Raw genomic sequence first — 21,241 nt, forward strand, 5'->3', positions numbered from 1 at the left:
CCCTACCCCCCCCCCCACCGGCACCTCCAAGTTGCAGCACATTCACCCAAACTTTTGCAAGGTGCAGAAAAAGTGTCCATTCACAAGGATGCTCAGATGGGTACCCGAGGCCAGCTGGCAGACCCCATCTGGAACTTTGAGTGGGGGATTCTGCTGTGATTAAGCAGAACAGCAGAACTCTAAAACCAGGAGGAAGGCAAACAAATGGCAAGTTATCATGTTGCACAGAACTTGCCCACAGAAGCGCATTGCACTTCAAGCAACAAGCCACAAATGTAGTACCTTTTGCTGAATCAACTCTGGACAGTGTGCAGGTTTTTCAGTTTGCAGAAAACCTCACTGTTGGAGAGTTCTGTGTAAGCTGAAAATCTATTCAGTGTTTGCGAAGCCTCAATCCTGCCTTCATTTGTGGTTTATTGTTGCCTCTTTCTCTCTTTTGATTTTATAAAAGAAATATAAAGAAAGGTGTGAACTCTGTAACACCCAAGTGATTTAACAGAGTTGTTTCCTAGGTGTTTGAAGATATGCTGTGCGTCAGTGGCATACACAAAGACAGATACCAGTGAAGGCATCCTTCCCATTTCAGGGGGTTGGACTAGATGACCCTTAGGTCCCTTCCAGTGCTACAGTTCTATGATTCTAAACCCCCAAATAATGTGATCCCTTCCCAGAAGGCAGGGAAGTGATTTTTCTGTGGCAGCTCAGCAACATAGACCTTAGATTCATAGCCTGGGACATGCCTATTTTCAAGAACTCCTTTCTCATTTCAGATGCAAGATCTCCCCTTCTTGGTCCTGCTCAGCTCCTTTGGGAACCTCACAGTGAGGCACTGCAGGTGACAGCTCCTGACAGAGCTGACTTCCGTCACCCTCTTGCTCCATCCCTCAAGGTGCTCCGTCCAGCTTCTTTTACCTTTCCCAAGGGAAGCAGCAAGTCTGTTGGGAAAGGCAAGAGAAGGTGGTTTGAACTGCTTTAGAGCAAGATGGAAGCCAAGGCGGGAAAGCAGTAGAAAGCTGGTGGGCTGGTTCAAAAGATTTCGTAGGCTAATCATGGGCCACCTTTTCCATGCCCCATTGCAGTCTCCCTCACAACAACCCTGTGAGGTAGGTAGGGCTGAGAGGCCGAGTCAGGATTCGAACCATAGTCTCCTAGGTCCTAGTCCTGCACTCTCACCACCATGCTTTGGGTGGTGCCCTTTGTCCTGAGGTCACACAGCGAGGTATTCTTTGGGATTTCCCCCTTCCTTTGCAACTCCTTAGCAAAGCTTGGAGCTTCATAATTTCATAACAATGTGAGATCCTTTATTTGATAGGTTTGTGTGTGTCTTTTGTGGTTGCATACTATTAGAATGTTATTTTGCTGGTATGGTTGTTGGTTGAAGCTGTGTTTTGACTGCTCATTAAATTAAATGTTGGGCTCTCATTTAGCAGGGTGGGCCAAATGCTAAAATACATGAAAATGTAAATATCCTAGCACCGGCGGAAGAGGTTGCCCTTTTCTCTTTGGGATGTCTTCTTCGCTGCAGCCCATCATGTCAGCAGCTGTCTATGCAAATAGCAGGGCTGTAACTGGTTCCTCTAAGGGAAGCTCATGTTATGTTTTTGAGAAATGCTGCTACATGCATTATAGCTGCCCTGTGCAGGCCCTATATGAAAACAAGAGAAAGTTGGGAAGTACGCCTGCAAGGGGCTATAGTCAAGGTCTAAAAAAACAAATGCTCAGAAGGGGGAGAAGAAACATGACCGTGTGAGGCCTTAGGGAAGGGACCTTCAGAAAGCAAAACAAAGCAAAGCAAATATTTTGTAAAAAGAAAATGTGATATAACACAGTCTTTCCCCAACCTGTGGCCTTCCAGGTGTCACTGGGCTCCAGGTCCCATCAGCCCAGCCAGCATGACCTGCAGTCAGGGATGTTGTAGTCCCCAACGTGGAGGATGCTGGGGCTGCTTCCAGACCACCTGTTTATTCAGCATATATCCTGATATGTTTGCAGAGAGGTTAGCGGTTGGCGGTTGGCTATTTGGTGAGCATTCATTTCAGTTTGTTTTTAGGTAGGTTAGATGACGTGGTGTGAAAGCAAGTTCTATCTCATACTTTGCATCACTTTCTTTATCTCAAAAAGCCTGGTTGGTTGGTTTTGGAGAACCTGATTTAGTTGCACAAGAGCTCCAAATGAGCCCTAACTGAATGGGCCAGTATGTGACTGAATCCTATGCAAACACAGTGGCAGTCCAGAAGTGCCCTCAGCTATTGAATGGGCAGCCTGTGACACATTAGGACAAGAGCAGTGTGGACGTTATAGCACCTCCTACTGGCCCACCTGGTGCTGCGATGTTGCTTGCCACTGGTTCAGCAGGCTGTAGTCAAAGCACTAAGACACAAAGGGCCAGGGGCAGGTGGTGCATATGTATTGCAGCACACTCTATTTAAGTCTTTAAACATTTATTTGTTTTAAATATTTCACATTCCTCCATATGATCCAGTGGCTAAGATTCTTGGTTTTCACCCAGGCAGCCTGAGCCTGATTCCCAGTACAATTGTACCTAGGAAGTCGAATGGAATCCATTCTGGAAGTCCGTTCAACTTCCAAAGCATTTGGTTTGGTTCAGAAACCAAAGTGTGGCTTCTGATTGTAGGAAGCTCCTGCAGCCAATTGGAAGCCACAGAAGCCTCATTGGACGTTCAGCTTCCAAAAATAGTTCACAAACCAGAACAGACTCTTCCGGGTTTGTGGCGTTCAGGGGCCAAGATGTTTGAGAACCAAGCTGTTCAAAAACCAAGGTAAAACTGTATAGGAAAGGTTGAATTTTGGAGGGAGTCACAGCGCAGTGGTGGAATATTGTCTTCCTCGGCATCTCTAGGTAGGGCTGGGAATGAAACCCTAGAGAGTGACTGCCTGTCCCTGCTGACCAGCCTTTCTCAACCTTGGTCCCCAGGTGTTGCAGGGCTACCTCCCATCATCCCCAGCTAGCAGCACCTGAGATCAGTAGTTCCACAACATCTGGGGACCCAAGGTTGAGAAAGCCTGGTCTAGACAAAACTGAACTAAATGGACCAAAGGCCTGTTTATCCATTATTCTATTACTATTTTTGAAAAGTTATATTCTGACACATGCCACAAAAGTGCTCTCAGGGCAGGTAAAGACCATGTTAAAAAAACAACAACAGTTTTACACAGAACATACCGTAATTGTGTTTGTGTTCTGTTTAATCTTAAAATTTTTCAAACCTTCAACCTCCCCGCACAAATGCAAATGTTAGCCAGAATAAAACAGGGAGTGAGCTATTCAAATCTTAAGGGAGGGGAGATTTCATAAGGTCCATGGTGAGAATAGGCAGGCTGGAAGAACCCCATCTTTGTATATATTTCTATATGAAATAACCTTATCTGCACCTCTGATGTGCAGCTTCAAACTTAAGTCATCCAGCAGATTTCATACTTCTGCAAATGTTTTGATGCGGCTCTTAGCAGTTTAAAAGTGCTGAAGCAAGGATTTAAATAGCTATTGTGACAGAAGTAATGTGGAAAGGACAGGAAGTCATAGGTTGATAAAGAAAATTTAATGTCAGAGAGTTTGTAGCTTTTTTGTTGGTGTTGGTGTGATGTTTGATAATTTTGATTTATAGATAATAATGAATGAACGTTTATGTTGTACAGATGTGTTGATGAACAATAAAGCAGAAAAGAAACAGCAAAGAAAGAAAAAGAAAATGTTTATTTATATACTATTAATGCGCAAATGGAACAGCACTGAACCACGAGTAAAAACGTGCAGAAGTGATGTAGAACACAAATAGACAGATTCATCTATAACTGCTTGTGACAGCTTCGCTCGCTGCTTCTGCCAGTGTAACTTCAGTGCAGGTACTCAGAGCAAAGCCTCCTTCAAAGAACCAAAAGCACCATGTGAGCTGGTTTCTGATGGGAGGAGGAGTGCCCTGACTTACACTGGATGAAGCCTTTTTAGGGGTTTAGAATTCAAACCAGGAGTACCTAACCCCCAGGACAGTCCCATGTGGCAGCACCAGTTTCCCCTGTACCGCTTCTGGGGTCAGGCTTGGCAGACAGGAGTCAAAGCCACTGCAGAAGATCCCACCATCACCAGGTGAGGTAGGGACTTTTCCATCTGAAACCCCCAAGAGCTGTTGGCTGTCAGTGTGAACAAGGCATGGGGAACCTTTGGCTCTCCAGATGTTGCTGAACTACAGCTCCCATAATCCTTAGTCTTGCTGATTGGGGCTGATGGGAGTTGTCATTCAACAACATCTGGAGGACCAAAGGTTCCCCACACCTGGCATGAGCAGTCCTAAGCTAGGTGGCCTAATGGTAGAGTAAAGGAGCTTTTTACTTTCCTGGGTAATGGCACCCCCAACACCTAATCTAACCAGAGAGCCTAGAAGGAGACTGCATTCAGTGGCATCAAAAGCAGCCCAGAGGACCTGGGAAGATCAACAGGGCAATGTTCTCCCTGTCTGTCTTTCTTGCACCAGGGTAGCTAAGGCAGCTTCAGTACCAAAACTGGGCCTGAAGCCAAACTGATAACAATCTGAACAACTCGTTTCATTCAGACATGTCTGGAGCTGTACTTGCCACCACATAATCAAATCACCTGCCCAGAATTGTTACATTAGAGATTGCCCAGTAATTGTTCAGATCAAGGGAGCCCAATTATTGCTTTGAAGATCTCACCAATTTCTCCTTCAAATGGGAAGGAATTAGCTGCTGCCCGCCCTTGCCCCTGCTCCCCAAATGAAGCGAGGCACTGATCATCCTGGATCACCCCAGCCAACCAGTCCTAACTAGCAAAGACCAGCAGCCAGGAGGAACCTGGGTCAGGTTCTTGAGGGGTTGGCTGGAACATTTCAGGTGCCCTGCTCACATCCTTAGGTGCCAACAGTTGTGAAATCAATCCAATGCAACAAGTGACTTCTCACAATCAGCCTAAGGTTCGGAACATACCTGCTGTGCCTGCTTCCTCCCCACTTTTCCTGTAAGCAAGGATGAGCACAGAGTGGTCTCATGTACTACCTTTATGGGGCATGTGCATACAGTTAGTTGGCATAGACAGCATAGCAAACAAGCACCTCATCTTCCTGCTCCTTCCTAGCAGGTTCCTTGATGTATGTAGATTTATCAATGGCTTTCTAAAGTGAAGTACCTGATCCTGGCTTGCTCAGCTAAACAGCTCTCCACCCCAAGCTGATGGCAGCCCACTAACTGCATACAGTATTATGGCTTTCTGGACACTTGATAACAGCCCACGTACTTTTGCAGCTCCTATGCATGCTCCGAAAACCCCCCAAAATATATTATTATTGGGCCACACAGTGGGTGGCTATTGGCTGACTTTGACTTTAATCTAAAACTATTGTAAGGACTGCCAGCTCTCCTGGCCTGTTCCTGTGTCTTTAGAAACAGCACCTTGATGTTCAGAATTTGGCTGGTGAAGCTTTTCATCGCATGGAATGGAAGGGTGGAGGAATGTGTGTCTGACGAGCAGTTCTTACCTCCTGAAGTTTTCAAGCCAGCCTGTGGTTAAAGACACAGGAGCAGAGTACAGTACAGAAGCTGACAACCCTAAACTCTTTGGGACCTGCAGAGATCTCCAGTTGGGCAGGATTGGTTGGCTTGTGATCCACCACCCACCCACTTACCCTGCCTTGCTCCGGTCATAAATCCCTGCCCACTTGTTCTGCCCATGCAGATCACCTTACGCTTCTGCCCTCAGGATGCTGGCAGTTTCCCCTGGAAAGGTTGGAATAGACTGAAAACTGGGAGCACTTTGCTGGGTTCGATTAAAATCAGCTGGCCGCCTTGCCAACCCTCAGGTAGGCAGGCTATAAGGAAACTGAACCAGGGAACTTGGCTGGCATCTTTTCCCTTTTCATAAAGGATAATGCCTTTGATCCTTTACCATTAAAACTTAGCCAACCGGTTTTTTTGCTTCTGCCTTTGTTCCTTGCCAGTTCTGCTGCCAACTGGCCGGGGCAGGGGGGCGGGGTGAGGCGAGGCTTGTTCCTGTATCTTTTGCAGGAGCTCAACATAGAGATAACAGCAGGGGGATATTTTCACAGAATAGAGATAAACATGATCACCTTCTAACATGAAATCAAAATCAACTGTGGCTGATTTTGGATTTGGAGCTGCAGACCCACCCACCCACCTACCCCTGAGCGTTTTGTAATAGGCAAAGTAACAGAAAAAATGCACTGGAAAGTGTGGAATAATGTTTGCTAGATGCAACGTCATCTAACCTCCCTGCAAGCATATAAGAGTGAATGCTCAGCAAATAGCTGGTAATCATCTAATCATGCAGGCTGGGAGCTCAAAGCCAGGGGGGATAAACATCAATGATTGATTTTTATTATAAAAATAATAATCAGATTTTTAAATTTTAAATTGGATTTTGTTTATTTAAATTGGATTTTGTTGATTTAAATCGGATTTCTTAAAAATAAAATGCTTTTGGATGAAACGTCTTTCTAAAGATAGTTTTCTATTTTTACATTAGAGTCCAAAGGCTATTTATTCATCAGGAAATAAGGATTTTTAAAAAATTATGTAGCATGAGGCTTTATATGCAATGTTTATTTTTTTTGGTAACTGAATTTCATTAATCCATTCACAATGTCATGCTGTTCCAGAGGTTTCTGTAAGATTATTTGGGGCAGTTTTTCTAATGAGATTATCACAGATGCTTGTTTTTGCAGTTCTTAAAAGTGTAAATTTGTGTCTACAGAGATTGCATGCCTTTTCTTCACAGGAAAAAAATGTTATAAAATAAAAATACAGAGTTGAGGGGAAAAACCTTAATCCCATCGTTCCTTTGCAAATTTACATACAACAGAATCAACCCCTTAAATGCTAAGTTCCAAGAGGTTCAATGAATAAAATGTTTGGAGTGGGATAGATTTGCACGAGTAGCTAAGTGTGAAGCAGTAAAAATGAAAGCGCAACCTTGTGAGCAGAATACTCCACAAGTCTTTGGATCTTTGTGTAATGATTGTTCATGTCTGTGTAACTCGGATTTGAGGCAAGTGCTGAAGGCACTTCAGGGCTGGCAACCTCTTCCCAATCCCACTGGGTCTCAGCAACTGCACTCACCCTTAACTGTACAGAATAGGCACCTGAATGTAAAAGCAAAACTACTCTGAAAAATTATTATTCCTAAAATGAAACCTTTGTCTTGTTGTAAATATTAAAATTATACCCTCAACAATGAGTCTGTCTGTAAAAAAAAATTTAAATCAAGTCTTACTGACTAGTGATTTAAATCAAATCCACTCTGCTCAAAGCACAGGTTGTCTGGCAGTGAGCAGGGAGAGTGAAAGGCACGCAGAGCTGTTAAATGCTACAGCCAGGGATCTCCACGATCATTGGTGGAGGGTGTTTGTTGAGGCAGGATGTGAGCCCCATTTCACCCAGGTTGGGCACACTCACCACACATGCGTTTGTGTATACACACATACACACACACACACACACAGAGAGAGAGAGAGAGAGAGAGAGAGAGAGAGAGACAGGCTGGGAGCCTCGATGGCACCCCTCTGGAGGCTTCCCAGGGCAAAAAAAAAAAAAAAGGTCCCCCTCCCCCATAGCTATAGCTCTGCTTTATGCCTGCAACAGTTTGGAGCATTTCTATTTTTTTTGAAAGATTGCCTACAACCTTATGAGCCTACCAGGCCTTGAGCTCATCTTCACAGACCATCTTCTCAAGCCTGCCTTCCAGAACAGTCGAGGTTCAGAAGCAGCAGAGACAGGATGGTGACCCCTGGTTCCTTCCTCCAAGAAACTCATTTAGCCCCAGCACTTCAGAGTCTTTGGCCAAGCAACAAAATCGCACAAGTGTCCGACACAGCAGTACCTAAGAAGATGGGCTATGGTCCATCCTTCTCCCATAGACATAGAATCGGAGAACCGTAGAGTTGGACAGGACCCTGAAGATCATCTAGTTATGATACCCTGCAGGAATATGCAGCTGTGCCACACCAGGATCGACTCTGCAACCTTGGCATTATCAGCACCATGCTCTACGCAGGGAAGCTACATCATCTGGTTGGCCCTTGGGAGAACAGAAGGGCCTGACCCAGCAGGGCTCTTCTTGCATCCTGGCAAGCCGGACTTCTGTGTGGTTCTGTTCCTAGGTTTTATTTGTTTCGTGTGCTGGTGTGCATTTTAATTGTATTTAATGACTATATGCTGTTTTGGGAGAGCTTCCCCAGAAAGGCAGTTGTCTAAGCAAATAAATGCTGTATTACTTGCTGGAGTGGGGTTATGGCACACGCAGTGCCCTGGTCCAAACCATTCCATTTCTTTTCTGTTAACTTATGGATTTAAAAGCTTTCAATTAAACAAATATCAAAGCAGTGTACAACAAGCAGTAATAAAAGTCAGCTGAAACCTTTATAAACATTAAAATGATAAAGCAGACAAGGGTGACAATAAGCAAACGTATTAAAAGTATAGTAAGATCGTTTGAGTTTGCTTAAACTCTTAAGGAGAGCCTATAGAACATGAATATAGAAACTCAAACCCTTAAAGGCTCTGAAAAGCCTCGGTAGCACAACAAATGGCTGCCAAAGCCCTCTCCCCCACAGTGATGGCTTAGCGTTGGGTGCCATAAGTCTCTGATGTGAGCATAAGATGGCACATTGATGGTGCACATGTGCACAAATACCTATGCCCCTCCAGGTATTGCTGAACTCACATCAGCCCCTGCAGAAGCTAGGGGTGGTGGGAGTTGTGGTTTGGCCAGGGGTTCCCCACACCTGGTGCAGAGCAAGGGGCACATTCTCTCTCACACAGAGAGATGTGTTCTTGCAATGGGGCTGGTGCGCCTTTTGAACAAGCTGCCTTGCTGCATCCAGCCCAGAGTGAACTTCCAGCCCAACCAGTTGGGAGATCCACCCCTACTTATGCAAATGGCCGTTAATAGGACAGAGGCACTTGTTTTGCCTTTGATCTTTGTTCTGCTTCCCTTGGCACTGCTGCCGCATCCTCCCTGTGCTGATGTAATCAGCTTGCAGTCGGAACCCATTGCATCCTCCAGGGGGAAGCGACGTCTCCCTTTCCCTTTCCCAAGGTGCTTGGCTCTTCTCTCCCGGACTAGGCAAGGTAGCGCTCTAGGCAGAAACCTCCCTTGCTCGGGCTCTTGCCAAGGCTTTGGGCTCAGCCCTTTTTGACAGCGTCTGTCCTGCTGCCAAAGCCACAGCCCCACAACTTGGGGGCCAGGCCTTTTTCCGTGTGCATGGAAACACATGCCGCTTTCTCCAACGGCCGCTGGGAGCTGTTTGAAAGGAAACCACCTTCCCCAACACACCTAGCCAGCCACTGCAGCGGTGGAATGCCTGCTCCCCTGGCAGGTGTGTTCATGCATGTAGGGCATGTGCGCATAGAACGGCTCTCCCCAACCTGGTGCCTCCAGGAAGACAGCTGCCACCTGCTGTGCTGACTGGGGCAGGTGGGAGTTGTGCTTCAAAACATTCGGAAGACACTGGCTGCTGAAAGGCTGGGAGGAAAGGATCTGAACATTGGGGGCTTCTTTTTGGTGATCGCTGCAGCCCTAGGAGAGTCAGTGGAGAGATCTCACATCTGAGTTAGCCAAGCAAAACCCACTTGGCATATTAAAGAGTGTGCCTGTCGCCATCTGTTGGGTGGGGAGCAAAACCAGCTCCTGCCCCTGATGATCCCAAAGTCTGAAGTGAAAGTCAGAATTATGGCTGTTTTGCACTTGCCCCACAGAACAGATAGGGGTCCTTCGGAAAACAGAACTACTCTGAATTGCTTGGGGACCCTTTGTTGTTGTTGAGCTCCACTGTCCCTCAAGTAATCTGCCAGGGTGTGTTGGTGAACAGGGGTGGACTTTGGGATTTCAGATTTCAGCAGCAGCACCTTTTGAGAGGGCAAAATCTGGCAAACAAACCCGCCCCTACCTCTTGGCTTCCATTCTGCTCAGTTCACTGCATCATAGTTGTGGCACCCTGTGGCACCCCCTCGGCCCAACACCCAATACAAGGGAACTGGTCATGCTGCCCTATATCCGGCTCTATTTGAATCCCAGTGGGTGGAGCCCGTGGAGAACAGGGGCTAGAGACAGGTGGGTCCAGGGTCAAAAGAGGGAGGGACCAGAGGGGGGAAACGTGGACCTTCACCATCTTCCCTCTCTCTCTGTGCCACCCCTTTGCTGTTGCATCACCCATGCTCCCCAATCTGCATGAAATCAGCCAAGGGCTGCAAGTTGCCCACGCCCAAGCGATGGCTTTTATCTAACAGCCCACTCCAGAAATGAGAGCTACCTGGATGGTGGAAGCAGAACCAAGCAGAACTCCTGGGTAGCCACATATTTCAATTGAGATGACCTGTGACTGTCCAGGTGTTATTGGACTCCCAACTTGCACTATCCCCAGCAGCCAGCATGGCCAATCGTCAGGGATGATGGGAACTGTAGTCTTTCAGCATCCAGAGGACTTCAGCTTCCCCACCTCCGGTTTAGAAAAATTCATGCTAAAGCAGAGCATCCATGTTTGGAGGTAGTATGCCTCTGAATTCCAGACGTCAGGAGAAAATGCAGAAGGCAGTTCTTCTATTCCACAGAAGTAAGAAGGCACACTTTCCTGAAAAACTCCTACAGAAGGACCATTCATAGCCAGGGAAACAGGTGTGGAGATGAATTTGGGTCACCAAAGCCCCCCCCCCCACCTGCAGGCAGCGTGGTGTGCTTTATGAGTCTTTTCCCAGGCACTGCAGACATTTTCTCATACTCTTTCCTATGGCCTTAGGGCCTTAGAAACTTAGTTTTTGAGAAAGAAAGAAGGAAAGAAAGAAAGAAAGAAAGAAAGAAAGATCACACAGAATACACATGCAGGGGAAGTGGGAGCAGGAGAGGCTTTGCTGCTGCTGCTGCTGCTGCTGCCTCCACATGGCATGATGCCCCGAGAAAAGACAGTAGGGATGTAAAACGGACTTCCAGAAGTCTGACTCGCTTCCAGAGATTATGTATACTCGGCTGCCCGGCCCTGGCCTTGGGGCAGCAGCTGTTGTTGGGAGAATCTGTGGGAGGGCGATAATGCCTCATTAAACCACCCATGGCAGCATCCAGCTCAGCAAAATAGAAGCACATACCTGACGAAAGAAGTCATCTGCGTAACAGTTGTTGGGAAAGATTGGGAGATGAAAGAGGTAGAAGTTTGTGTTCCTGCGCTCCAGGGATGGTGCTTCTCTTAATTCCCAAAAAACAACTGTGGCTTTTTTGCCCATGGGGTGAGCCCAGGACAGTTTATACTGTATGTTTAACAAATGGCAAAGCCTTTCCTGTACAGTGCTATTTCAGGCAAGCATGTGCCTTTATGGAAAAGGGGTGTTCGCACATAGAGAACTTGTCAGGGAGAACTAGCAGAACTCTTCTTGCTGACTTTCTAGTTTCTCTGGCTGGTGAGAAGGATGCTGGCACCTGCACCCAAACCCTAATGCTATGCCAGATCACCGGGAGGGCAGCCCTGTGCCTAGTCTTCTCAGAAGTAGGTCCCGTTGGAAAAAAAGGGGTGGGTGGGAAGTAGGTCCCATTGACTTCAGTGGCACTTGTCACCAAGAAAGTGTTCCTAGGACGGCTTCCTTGTCGACTTGTCTGTTCTCTTGAAGACCCTGTGAGGTTTTGATCCTGCGGCATTATGATGTGCTGGCAATGATTTAAATGCTGCAGCAACTCTCATGAGGCACAAATGTTTGGCCGCGTTTTTTTAGCAGTGCTTAGAAAGCACCCGTCCGCAGGCTCGATGGGCATCGGGGTGGCAATGGAAGCTGCTAATAGCAGCTGGCAGAGGGCACCATTAATCTGAGAATGTCACAGCACTCTCAGCAGGGTCTGGTTAATGAGACCCTGGCAGAGCATTAAAAATAAATAAACTAGCAAGCAAGAAGTGGTTTGGGCCAAGCTGAATTCAGGGCTGAAATAATGAGCAAATGTGACCTTCCCCAGGGACTTGACCTCAGGAGGCTGCCCAGGTTGGCCTTTGGAAGAAGAGGCCATAGTTGCAGCCCATTTGGAGGCAGTGTCTCTTGCTACCAGGATCCTGACCCAGTGTTCTCCTCTTCTGCTTTCTGGATGTGCATGAAGCTGCCTGTTGGACTTACTTAAGTGAGCCTATTCTTCCATCTGCCTCATGGGTAGGCAAACTAAGGCCTGGGGGCCAGATCTAGCCCAATCGCCTTCTCAATCCGGCCCGCAGACAGTCCAGGAATCAGCGTGTTTTTACATGAGTAGAATGTGTCCTTTTATTTAAAATGCGTCTCTGGGTTATTTGTGGGGCAAAGGAATTCATTCATTATTTTTTCCAAAATATAGCCTGGCCCCCCACAAGGTCTGAGGGACAGTGGACTGGCCCCCTGCTGAAAAAGTTTGCTGACCCCTTCCTCATCTGGCCCCAGAACTCCTTAGCTATCCGAGATGGTTTATAAACTCTGCAGCTTCTGCTACTGATCTCCACAAAGGAAGATCTGTGGCTCAAGAGCAGAGTTTGTGCATTGCTTGCAGAAGGTCCCAGGCTCCAGCCCCAGTTAAGACCAGGAGAGAGGGCCTGCCGTGTGGACAACATTGAGGGCAAGATGTGCCAATGGTGTGATTTGGCAGAAGGCAGCGAGGTAGAGGATGGATGGCAGAGGAGCGAAGGCAGAAGCATGTTTCTCTACAGATTAACCACGGTGTGCAGCCATCAGAAAACAGGCAAGCAAAGGAGATGCCATCCGCACTGCAGGGGTTGGACTAGATGACCCTCAGGGTCCCTTCCAACTCTACAATTCTATGATATGTGGGCTTGTGTTTTGTTTTCCCTCATACAAATGAATAGCATCCATTCAGGGGAGAAAATCAAACTCCGGGATACTGTTTTTGGGGTGGGGAACTAAGCCTGTCCTCTGCCCTAGAACGAGACGTAGGATTTGTCACCTGCCCAGCTGCTTCTCAGAGTTGAAGCTTGTTGTGTTTCTGCATGAGTCACTGTTGGGAACCTTCCTCCTCTGGATTGGAAATAGGCTGTGCTGGATCAGTGACTCGTGCAGAGATGCAGCAAGCAACCCACTTTGTGGGAAGCCTTTCCTTAATTCATTTCTCGTGTTCCACTTTTCTAAGCCTATTTATCCTGTTGGCCTGACACACGGAAGGAAGTTTGGAATAAGTTAACAAAGACAGCAGCCTCCAGCCAGCCCTGCTTCTTGGGCAGGGCAGGGCTGGGGTGTTCCTGCTTCCCTTCCTGCAAGTGCCCTATTGCCTGCTTCTCCTATTCTGATCCAACTGGAGGTGGTTGGGGTGTGCGTGCGTGTGTGTGTGTTTTCATTGGCTCTCCTCCCAAGGATCAGTTTAACACCAAAAAATGTCAGATCATGTTAGATGCTACAAAAGCAAGCCATTCGCTAGCTGTCAGGGTGGTTTTGGTGGGCTTGTTCATAAGTGTCTGGAGGGAGAGGATGCGATTAGTGGTTTTGTTTTTCTGGGGTGGAATCTTAAGCTGGCTTCCTTTTGAGGCTGCTTGATAGCTAGTTGGGAGTTTCTATAAAGAAGCGCAGCATAACCAGGGCTAAGTACACTCTGCCATCTCTTCACTGCCACCCACAATCCACAGTCTGTGCCAAACCGACCCAGATTCTGCCCCCGGAAAATGCCTGTTCATGCCAAATTGAAACTAATACGCAGATAACCTGGGAGGGGACAGGGAATGATATATATCACTCACTCCTGTCAAGCTACCTGCTGAATTGGAAGTTAGCACCAGTCAAGGTGTGCAACTTTTCCTGAACGATCTCCACACCTGTGAAAGCTGGATTTTAAAATGAAAGCAGAGGCTTCCAGGATGCTGTCTTCTGCGCCAAATATTGAATATTCTGTGGCATGATACATTCAAACATGCACAGAATGTACTTGACTCTAAATGCAGCCAACTGCCCTGGTTTCTTTCTTTCTTTTTTTTAAAGGAGGTTTAAAATTAATCAGACTAGTCTCTTGCCCAAACCAAGCCTCTTGTTGATTTCATTGGGATTTGAGCACAAACATGAGCATGAACAAACCTGCCCCTTCATTGTGGACATCAGCTGAGGCCCTGCTCTGCGTGCTGCCAGCTTTGGGAGTTAGGTGGGGGCTACTGAGGAAATGGCCTCCTACGGCAGTGACCTGATTGTGGAATAGAGTACTGTCCCCAGAGATCTTCATTTGGCAACTACATTACTATCCTTTAGACACCCAGTGAATACTATTTTGTTCCCAGGGGCTTTTGGGGAATCATAACGTCATCTCTCTGGCATTACTGCCTGTTTTGCTGGTGGTGGGTCTGTTGCTGGAGGGATTTATGTGGAGGCTGGACATCCATCTGTTAGAGATGGTCCAGCTCTGAATTTCCTTCATCAAGGAGGGGGCAGGACTAGTTTAGGGGAAGGGAACCCTTTTAGAGGGAGCGCTGAGGGACACATTCCCCCAGTGGAAAGCTGGCAGTAGGGCGGGGCAGCAATGTCGGGGGGGATGGACCAGACACACCCAGATACTCAGTCATACATGAAAAGTTATTTTTCATGGAAACAGAGACATATATTTAATTCTTAGGAACTCTGCTCAGGTTTTACCTTTCATTATCTCCATATACTTAAATTGGGGGGGGGGGGTTAAGGTAAATCTCATGAGCACCATTTTCTGGTTCAAAAAGCAGAAACACTGGACAAATGCAAATAGCATCAAGGCCTTATAGCTATTCAAACTTTGAAACGCAATTGCAACCATTGAACTTTCATGCTTGCACTTACAAGTACATGGACAGTTTTTGCATGTTGGCAAACCTACCTCTCTGCTCAGACATTTCCACCTCTGCTTTGATCACCTTCCAGCAGATCTTCTTGCAGAAGAAGGAACTGCCACTGGGCACTTTGCATGTTCTCCAAGTCCCTTAATGCCCTAGCTCAGGAGTGGGGAACCTGTGGCCCTCCAGATGAAGCTGCTCTACAACTCTCATCAGCCCTAGCAAACATGGTGATGGGAGCTGCAGCTCAGCAGCATCTGAAGGGCCAAATGCTCTCTGGTGAACAGTTGATGAGAGAGATGCTCCACCCCTCGACTAGATGGCCTGCCAGATGTGTTAGTGCAGACATGTCCAACCGGTCGATTGTGGGTGTGATTCTGGTCAATGGTGGGATTAGATAAAGTGGGCAAGGAATATTGCTGCCCCCCAGCGCTGAGTCCCTCCATTGCTGCAGCAGGGAAGGCCAGGCCGGGTGGCAAGTGCAAGGAATGTCGCCCAGCCCAGCCTTCACTGGGGTCCTTGGTCCCTTTGGCAATGGGAGGGAAGGAGGGTGGGGGGGCAGGTGCTTGAGCCGGGGGAGATAAGCTGACTGGCTGCTCAGAGAGAGAACTTTTGCCTCCTTTCCCTCCCCCCCTTAAACTCCCCCCTCCCACGTCCAGTTAGCCACCTCCTTCCACACACGCACCTGGCGCATGCTCCTTGTTCCTCCAGTGACAATGGGGAGGTCACTGCCAGTTTTTTGTCCTGGGAGTAGATCGCAATCTCTTGGAAGTTGGACATGTCTGTGTTAGTGTATTTGGTAGTATTTGGCAATTGCTTTATTTTGCATTGTTAGTCACCTTGAATACCTTGCAGTGGAAAGGTGGGGAATAAACATGTTAAATACATATAAACCTCCTGGTGTGCCGGAAGGTGTTGAACTGCAACTCCCCTCATTCCTGACTATTTGCTGCCCTGGGTGGGGCTGATGGGACTTGTAACCTGAAAACATCTGGAGGGTGCCAGGTTGGAGAAGTCTGCTCCAGAATGCTAACCACTGTTTTGTGGTGGGCATTGAAAGCGATTACTGGTAGATGTGAGCCAGCTGTCTTTTGGAGAAGCCTGTTCAGCATTCCAGAACTTTTCACTGAGGAAGCTTTGCCAGGCTTCCTAGAAATGCCACCGTTCCTTGGAACTCCGATTGCAAGCCACTGCTTTGAAATAGCGTGCTTCAACCTTGGGGCTGCAGGTGCTGTTGGACTGCAACTGGGGATGATGAATGGCCCCAGGCTGGGGGAAAGTTTATCTAAGGCATACAGCTTAGTTGAGTAAAAGCTCCAAGTGGCACAAACGGCAAAACCTAATAGAATCTGTGATGGGCACATACTGATCAGTGCATTTTCCTGTCATTTCCACAGCCGCCGTGAAGCTCTGCGTCTCCTTGCGGGTCCCCCAGACCATCCCCATGGACCTGCGGATTGGACAGCGTCTCGCCAAACCTGGCCCTGACACTGCCTTGCTGGCCTTGAAGCAGACACAGCAGCTGCAACACCAGCTCTTCCTGGCCAGTTTGCACCCCCGACTGGAGTACCAGCAAGTGGAGCAACTCAGCCACCAGCACCTGCGGGTCAGTATCCTGCACTTTCTCAGGGTTGGGTGGGGGAAGCAGGTGATGCATACATATACTGCCCCAAAGAGCAGTTAGTCTCCAGTCAGCTTTGCCTCAGTTGCCTTCCTGATGCTTCTCATGGGGCGTCTTTGGCAGAAGAGCCCCTTTTGTACTTCTGTAGCAAACATTGTTAGGAAACATTGTTTCACGCATATGGACTTCCTGTGTTATTGAGCCATGCCTCCGACATTGCAGGGGGTTGGACTGGATGACCCTTGAGGGCCCCTTCCAGCTCTACAATTCTATGAAAGAACTGTGGTGCTATAGGGGACTCTCCATAATCCCAGGAGCTGCTTCTGCTGCTCTTCCATCTGATCAAGGGGCCACCAAGTTCTCTAGCCTGCCTCATCTGCTTACTTGGTTCCACAGACAGGATATGCAGTTTCCTCAAGTTATACCTATATACCCAAAGCAAATTTTGTACCATTGAACATTGGCAGCTGGAGCCCTGTCATCTGGTAGTTGTCTGTGACCTTCCTTCCCCAAATGATGCAAAGTGTTCGTGGGCATTTTTTGCCATGGATGGAGAAGGTACCAGCAGTAGCATGTTGGCAAAGCTCAGCTTCTGTGAGGAATGTCAGATGGGAGACAGTCACCCCAGACTGGGTGTCACCCCAGACAGGATGTGAGGACAGGAAGAGAAGGGGTTAACAAGGCAATGGCAGGTGAGTGGGGTGACCTAATTGCATATAAGAACTGGAAGGGAGGGGAGCAATGAAAGGGGGAAGGAGATTGAAAGACGGAAACCTAAAGGGAGTATGGGTCCAGTCACCAGGGGCAGAGTGCATGCTTTAGCTGCAGTACCAGGATCAGTCCCTGGTATTCCAGTTAAAGAAACAAGTAGAAGGAGATCCTGAAGAGCAGGTGCCATTTAGGGTAGAAAGATCCAGACTCAGCGGACACATAGGCTGGACACATAGGTTGGGTCTGCCTTGGCCGCAGCCCCTGAAAGTGAGTTGGGTTGGCAGAGGGAAGGAGTTTGGACGCTTCATGCTCCTTTGGAGCCCTGGAGTGTTTTGACTCACAACTAATGCCTGAGATCACACTTACGGGGGGGGGGGGCATCTTGCCTCCTCAGCAGTCTCCCGCCGTGGGTGTGCCATTGATCCCTGGTGCTGGGAACCGAGGTGGCTCAGACTCCAGGTGGGTCATTTCGCACAAAGCTTTCTTCCTGAAGAGGTTATTGACTCATACGAACACAGGAGCCAGGAAATTGGTCCATTGGGCTCAGGGTTGCCTCCACTGGCTGGCAGCACCTCTCCAAGGTCTCTGGCAGGGCACGTGTCCAGCCCTACCTGGTGATGCTGAGGATTGAACCAGGACCTTCTGCATGCAAAGCACATGCTCTTCCTCTGGTCCATGGCCCCTCCCTTGGACTCCATCCTTGATATGCTCATCAAACCTCGTCTTCTCTGCATTTGCAGGTGTCGATGGAGCCACCGCCTCAGGACCCCGTGCCTGGGAAGCAGGAACAGGAGCTGCGGCTGCTCTTGAATAAAGACAAAAGCAAACGCAGTAAGAGCCACTCACTTTCTCCTTCCCCCACGTCCCCCTGACTGGAGTGCACACGGTTCCTTCCTTGCTGTTTCATAATCTTGTGTCACCTACTCTTTTCTACCTGCTATGTGACATGATGTATCTGGCAATGGCGACTGGCACCCATTGGACTGGTAGGGCAAGAGGCCGGTAGGCCAAGCACAGGGTGGACCCAGAGCCAGGCAGAGCCAATCACAGGCAGAGCCAACTGATTCTCGGTTTGTCTTCCTGGCTCAGTTCCACAAGGGGCAAGGAGGAAGCTGGCAGCCAGTGCTGCCCACTAGATTGGTCGTAAGTAAGAAGGTGGCGACTGGCTGAGGACAAAATGAGGCTTTTGCTGATGCTGCTGTTACATTTATTACCTGCCCTTCACCAGCTGGTCCCAGGGTAGGTTGCAACAATTAAGAAAGTTTAAATGGTTTACAGGAACAGGGTGAGCCCTGAAGACACACATCTCAGGTCTTGAAAGCGTAGGGCAAAGAGGTCTGCAGCATTCATGAAGAAGCCAGACGTACCTCTGTGGGGAGGGAATTCCACAGCTTAGGGGCTACCACGAAAACATGCCCTCTCCCTCCTCACATCCCAAACTTCTTTGGGAGGTGCAACGACCAAGCGGGTCTTCTCTGGTAAGCTTAACCCCCAGGAGGATCTGTAGGAAAGGAGGCAGCCTTTCAGATATTTGGGGCTGAAGTCACTTTGAACACTAATGTGAGCGCCTTGAATTGGCTCTGGAAACAAACTGTCAGCCTGTACATTTTTTTAAAGAATAGGTTATATGAATTCTGAAGGCAACCCCAGCCAAGAATCTGGCCATTGGTGGGACAGTGCCCCATTTGCCCTAATGGATTATCCTCCATTGGTACTCAAGGTGGGAATCTGGTCCCACATTTACAGTGCAAGCCTGTACATGTCTACTGTAAAATAAACTATACTAAGGGCTCGTCCACACTTCTCTTTGTCATGCTGCTTTCCCCCAGAAAAACACACACTCTTTACTGCTGAATTGGAACAAATGGCAACCATATTTTCCTGCTTCAGCAATAAAGAGCATATTTTTCAGGGGAATGCTGTGGAGCAAATGCAAAACCACTTGGACCCAGGCTTAGAAACTGGGACACTGAGAAGACCACTGGGACCCAATGCTTTCAAGGCAAGGAGCATGCAGAACGGTGGAGGAGCCCTGAGTTCAGTAAGACTTAATTCCCTAGTAAGGGTGTATAGGAGTGTTGGTTTAGAGATATAAACATTCTGATTTATTGCAGACACAAAGGGGAAATGGTTTAAATTTGTAAACAAAAATTCATGTCTTGAGAATTGTTTGCAATATTTGACTCTAGGTAAACTTGGGAATAATATATAGAGATGCTTTCAATAGCTATCATTTCTTAAATTATTATTGTTTCTTCTGTGAAAAGTTCATATTCCCTGTTGTGTATAACTGTAGATATGGCAGTATGTTTAAAAATCATATTATTGAATGTTTGTGTGAAGAAATGGATGCATCAGACAGGGAACTGTTAAGTCATTTGCAAATAATAATGTACAATGGATGCATAACCCTGATTGATGTCTTCATAGAGAGACGTCTGATATGCTTTTGAATGAAAACTCAACACACTGTTAGTTCGGTAGCAGATACAATTATAAACATAGGATGCATAACAATAGTATGAATCCAGTTTGCCCACCCCCTGCAGAAATAAAATAAAATAAAATAAACATTCTCTTTTGCAGATAAATGCCCCAAACACGAAATACCAGTAAGTAGTAAGGTGCAAATACCCATAAACGTAAAAGGAGGGCTTTCACAAATCCTTAACCATATGTGAAAGATGTTATTGTGCTGATAGCGAAACATAAATTCAATATCTACTGAAAGTATAAAGACTCAACAGATTTAAAACATGAGTATTACATTCAATCTCAGTTGTATCTCATGCCTATGAAGTAAAAAATGGTAAAGGACCCCTGGAGGGTTAGAATCATAGAGTCATAGAGTTGGAAGAGACCACAAGGGCCATCGAGTCCAACCCCCTGCGAAGCAGGAAACACCATCAGAGCACTCCTGACATATGGTTGTCAAGCCTCTGCTTAAAGACCTCCAAAGAAGGAGACTCCACCACACTCCTTGGCAGCAAATTCCACTGTCAAACAGCTCTTACTGTCAGGAAGTTCTTCCTAATGTTTAGGTGGAATCTTCTTTCTTGTAGTTTGGATCCATTGCTCCGTGTCTGCTTCTCTGGAGCAGCAGAAAACAATTCTCCCTCCTCTATGTGACATCCTTTTATATATTTGAACATGGCTATCATATCACCCCTTAACCTCCTCTTCTCCAGGCTAAACATGCCCAGCTCCCTTAGCCGTTCTTCATAAGGCATCGTTTCCAGGCCTTTGACCATTTTGGTTGCCCTCCTCTGGACACGTTCCAGTTTGTCAGTGTCCTTCTTGAACTGTGGTGCCCAGAACTGGACACAGTACTCCAGGTGAGGTCAGACCAGAGCAGAATACAGTGGCACTATTACTTCCCTTGATCTAGATGCAATACTCCTATTGATGCAGCCCAGAATTGCATTGGCTTTTTTAGCTGTCGCGTCACACTGTTGGCTCATGTCAAGTTTGTGGTCAACCAAGACTCCTAGATCCTTTTCATATGTACTGCTCTCAAGCCAGGTGTCACCCATCTTGTATTTGTGCCTCTCATTTTTTTGCCCAAGTGCAATACATTACATTTCTCCCTGTTAAAATTCATCTTGTTTGTTTTGGCCCAGTTCTCTAATCTGTCAAGGTCATTTTGAAGTGTGATCCTGTCCTCTGGGGTGTTAGCCACCCCTCCCAGTTTGGTGTCATCTGGAAATTTGATCAGGATGCCCTTGAGTCCATCATCCAAGTCGTTGATAAAGATGTTGAATAAGACTGGGCCCAAGACAGAACCCTGTGGCACCCCACTATTCACTGGGTTAAGTCCAGTCAAACTTGACTATGGGGTTGCGGCACTCATCTTGCTTTCAGGCTGGCATTTTGTCTGCAGATATCTTTCCAAGTCATGTGGCCAGCATGACTAAACCATGATGGAAACAAGAGCTCATGGAAACGCCATTTACCTTCCCACCACAATGGTACCTATTTTTCTACTAGCAGTGGTGTGCTTTCGAACTGCTGGGTTGGCAGAAACTGGGACAGAGTGACAGGAGCTCACCCCATTGTGGGGATTTGAGCTGCCAACCTTCTGATTGGCAAGCCCAAGAGGCTCAGTGGTTTAGTGCCTATGAAAGCTAATGGCGCA

General features: G+C 47.4%; 1 protein-coding gene across 6 annotated transcripts in view; it reads left to right on the forward strand.

Moving 5' to 3' along the window:
* The window catches only part of HDAC7 (histone deacetylase 7), a 179,166-nt gene that overhangs the window by 105,735 nt on the left and 52,190 nt on the right, over positions 1 to 21,241 (forward strand). For all 6 annotated transcript variants that reach the window (XM_083729180.1, XM_083729182.1, XM_083729181.1 and 3 more), the window contains 2 exons: positions 16,172 to 16,380; positions 17,847 to 17,937. In XM_083729180.1, the coding sequence (XP_083585306.1) occupies positions 16,172 to 16,380; positions 17,847 to 17,937 (300 nt within the window). The remainder of the gene's footprint in view (positions 1 to 16,171; positions 16,381 to 17,846; positions 17,938 to 21,241) is intronic.

The sequence above is a fragment of the Podarcis gaigeae genome, assembly GCF_964106915.1.
Source record: "Podarcis gaigeae genome assembly, chromosome: 2".
NCBI classification, from domain to species: Eukaryota; Metazoa; Chordata; class Lepidosauria; order Squamata; family Lacertidae; genus Podarcis; species Podarcis gaigeae.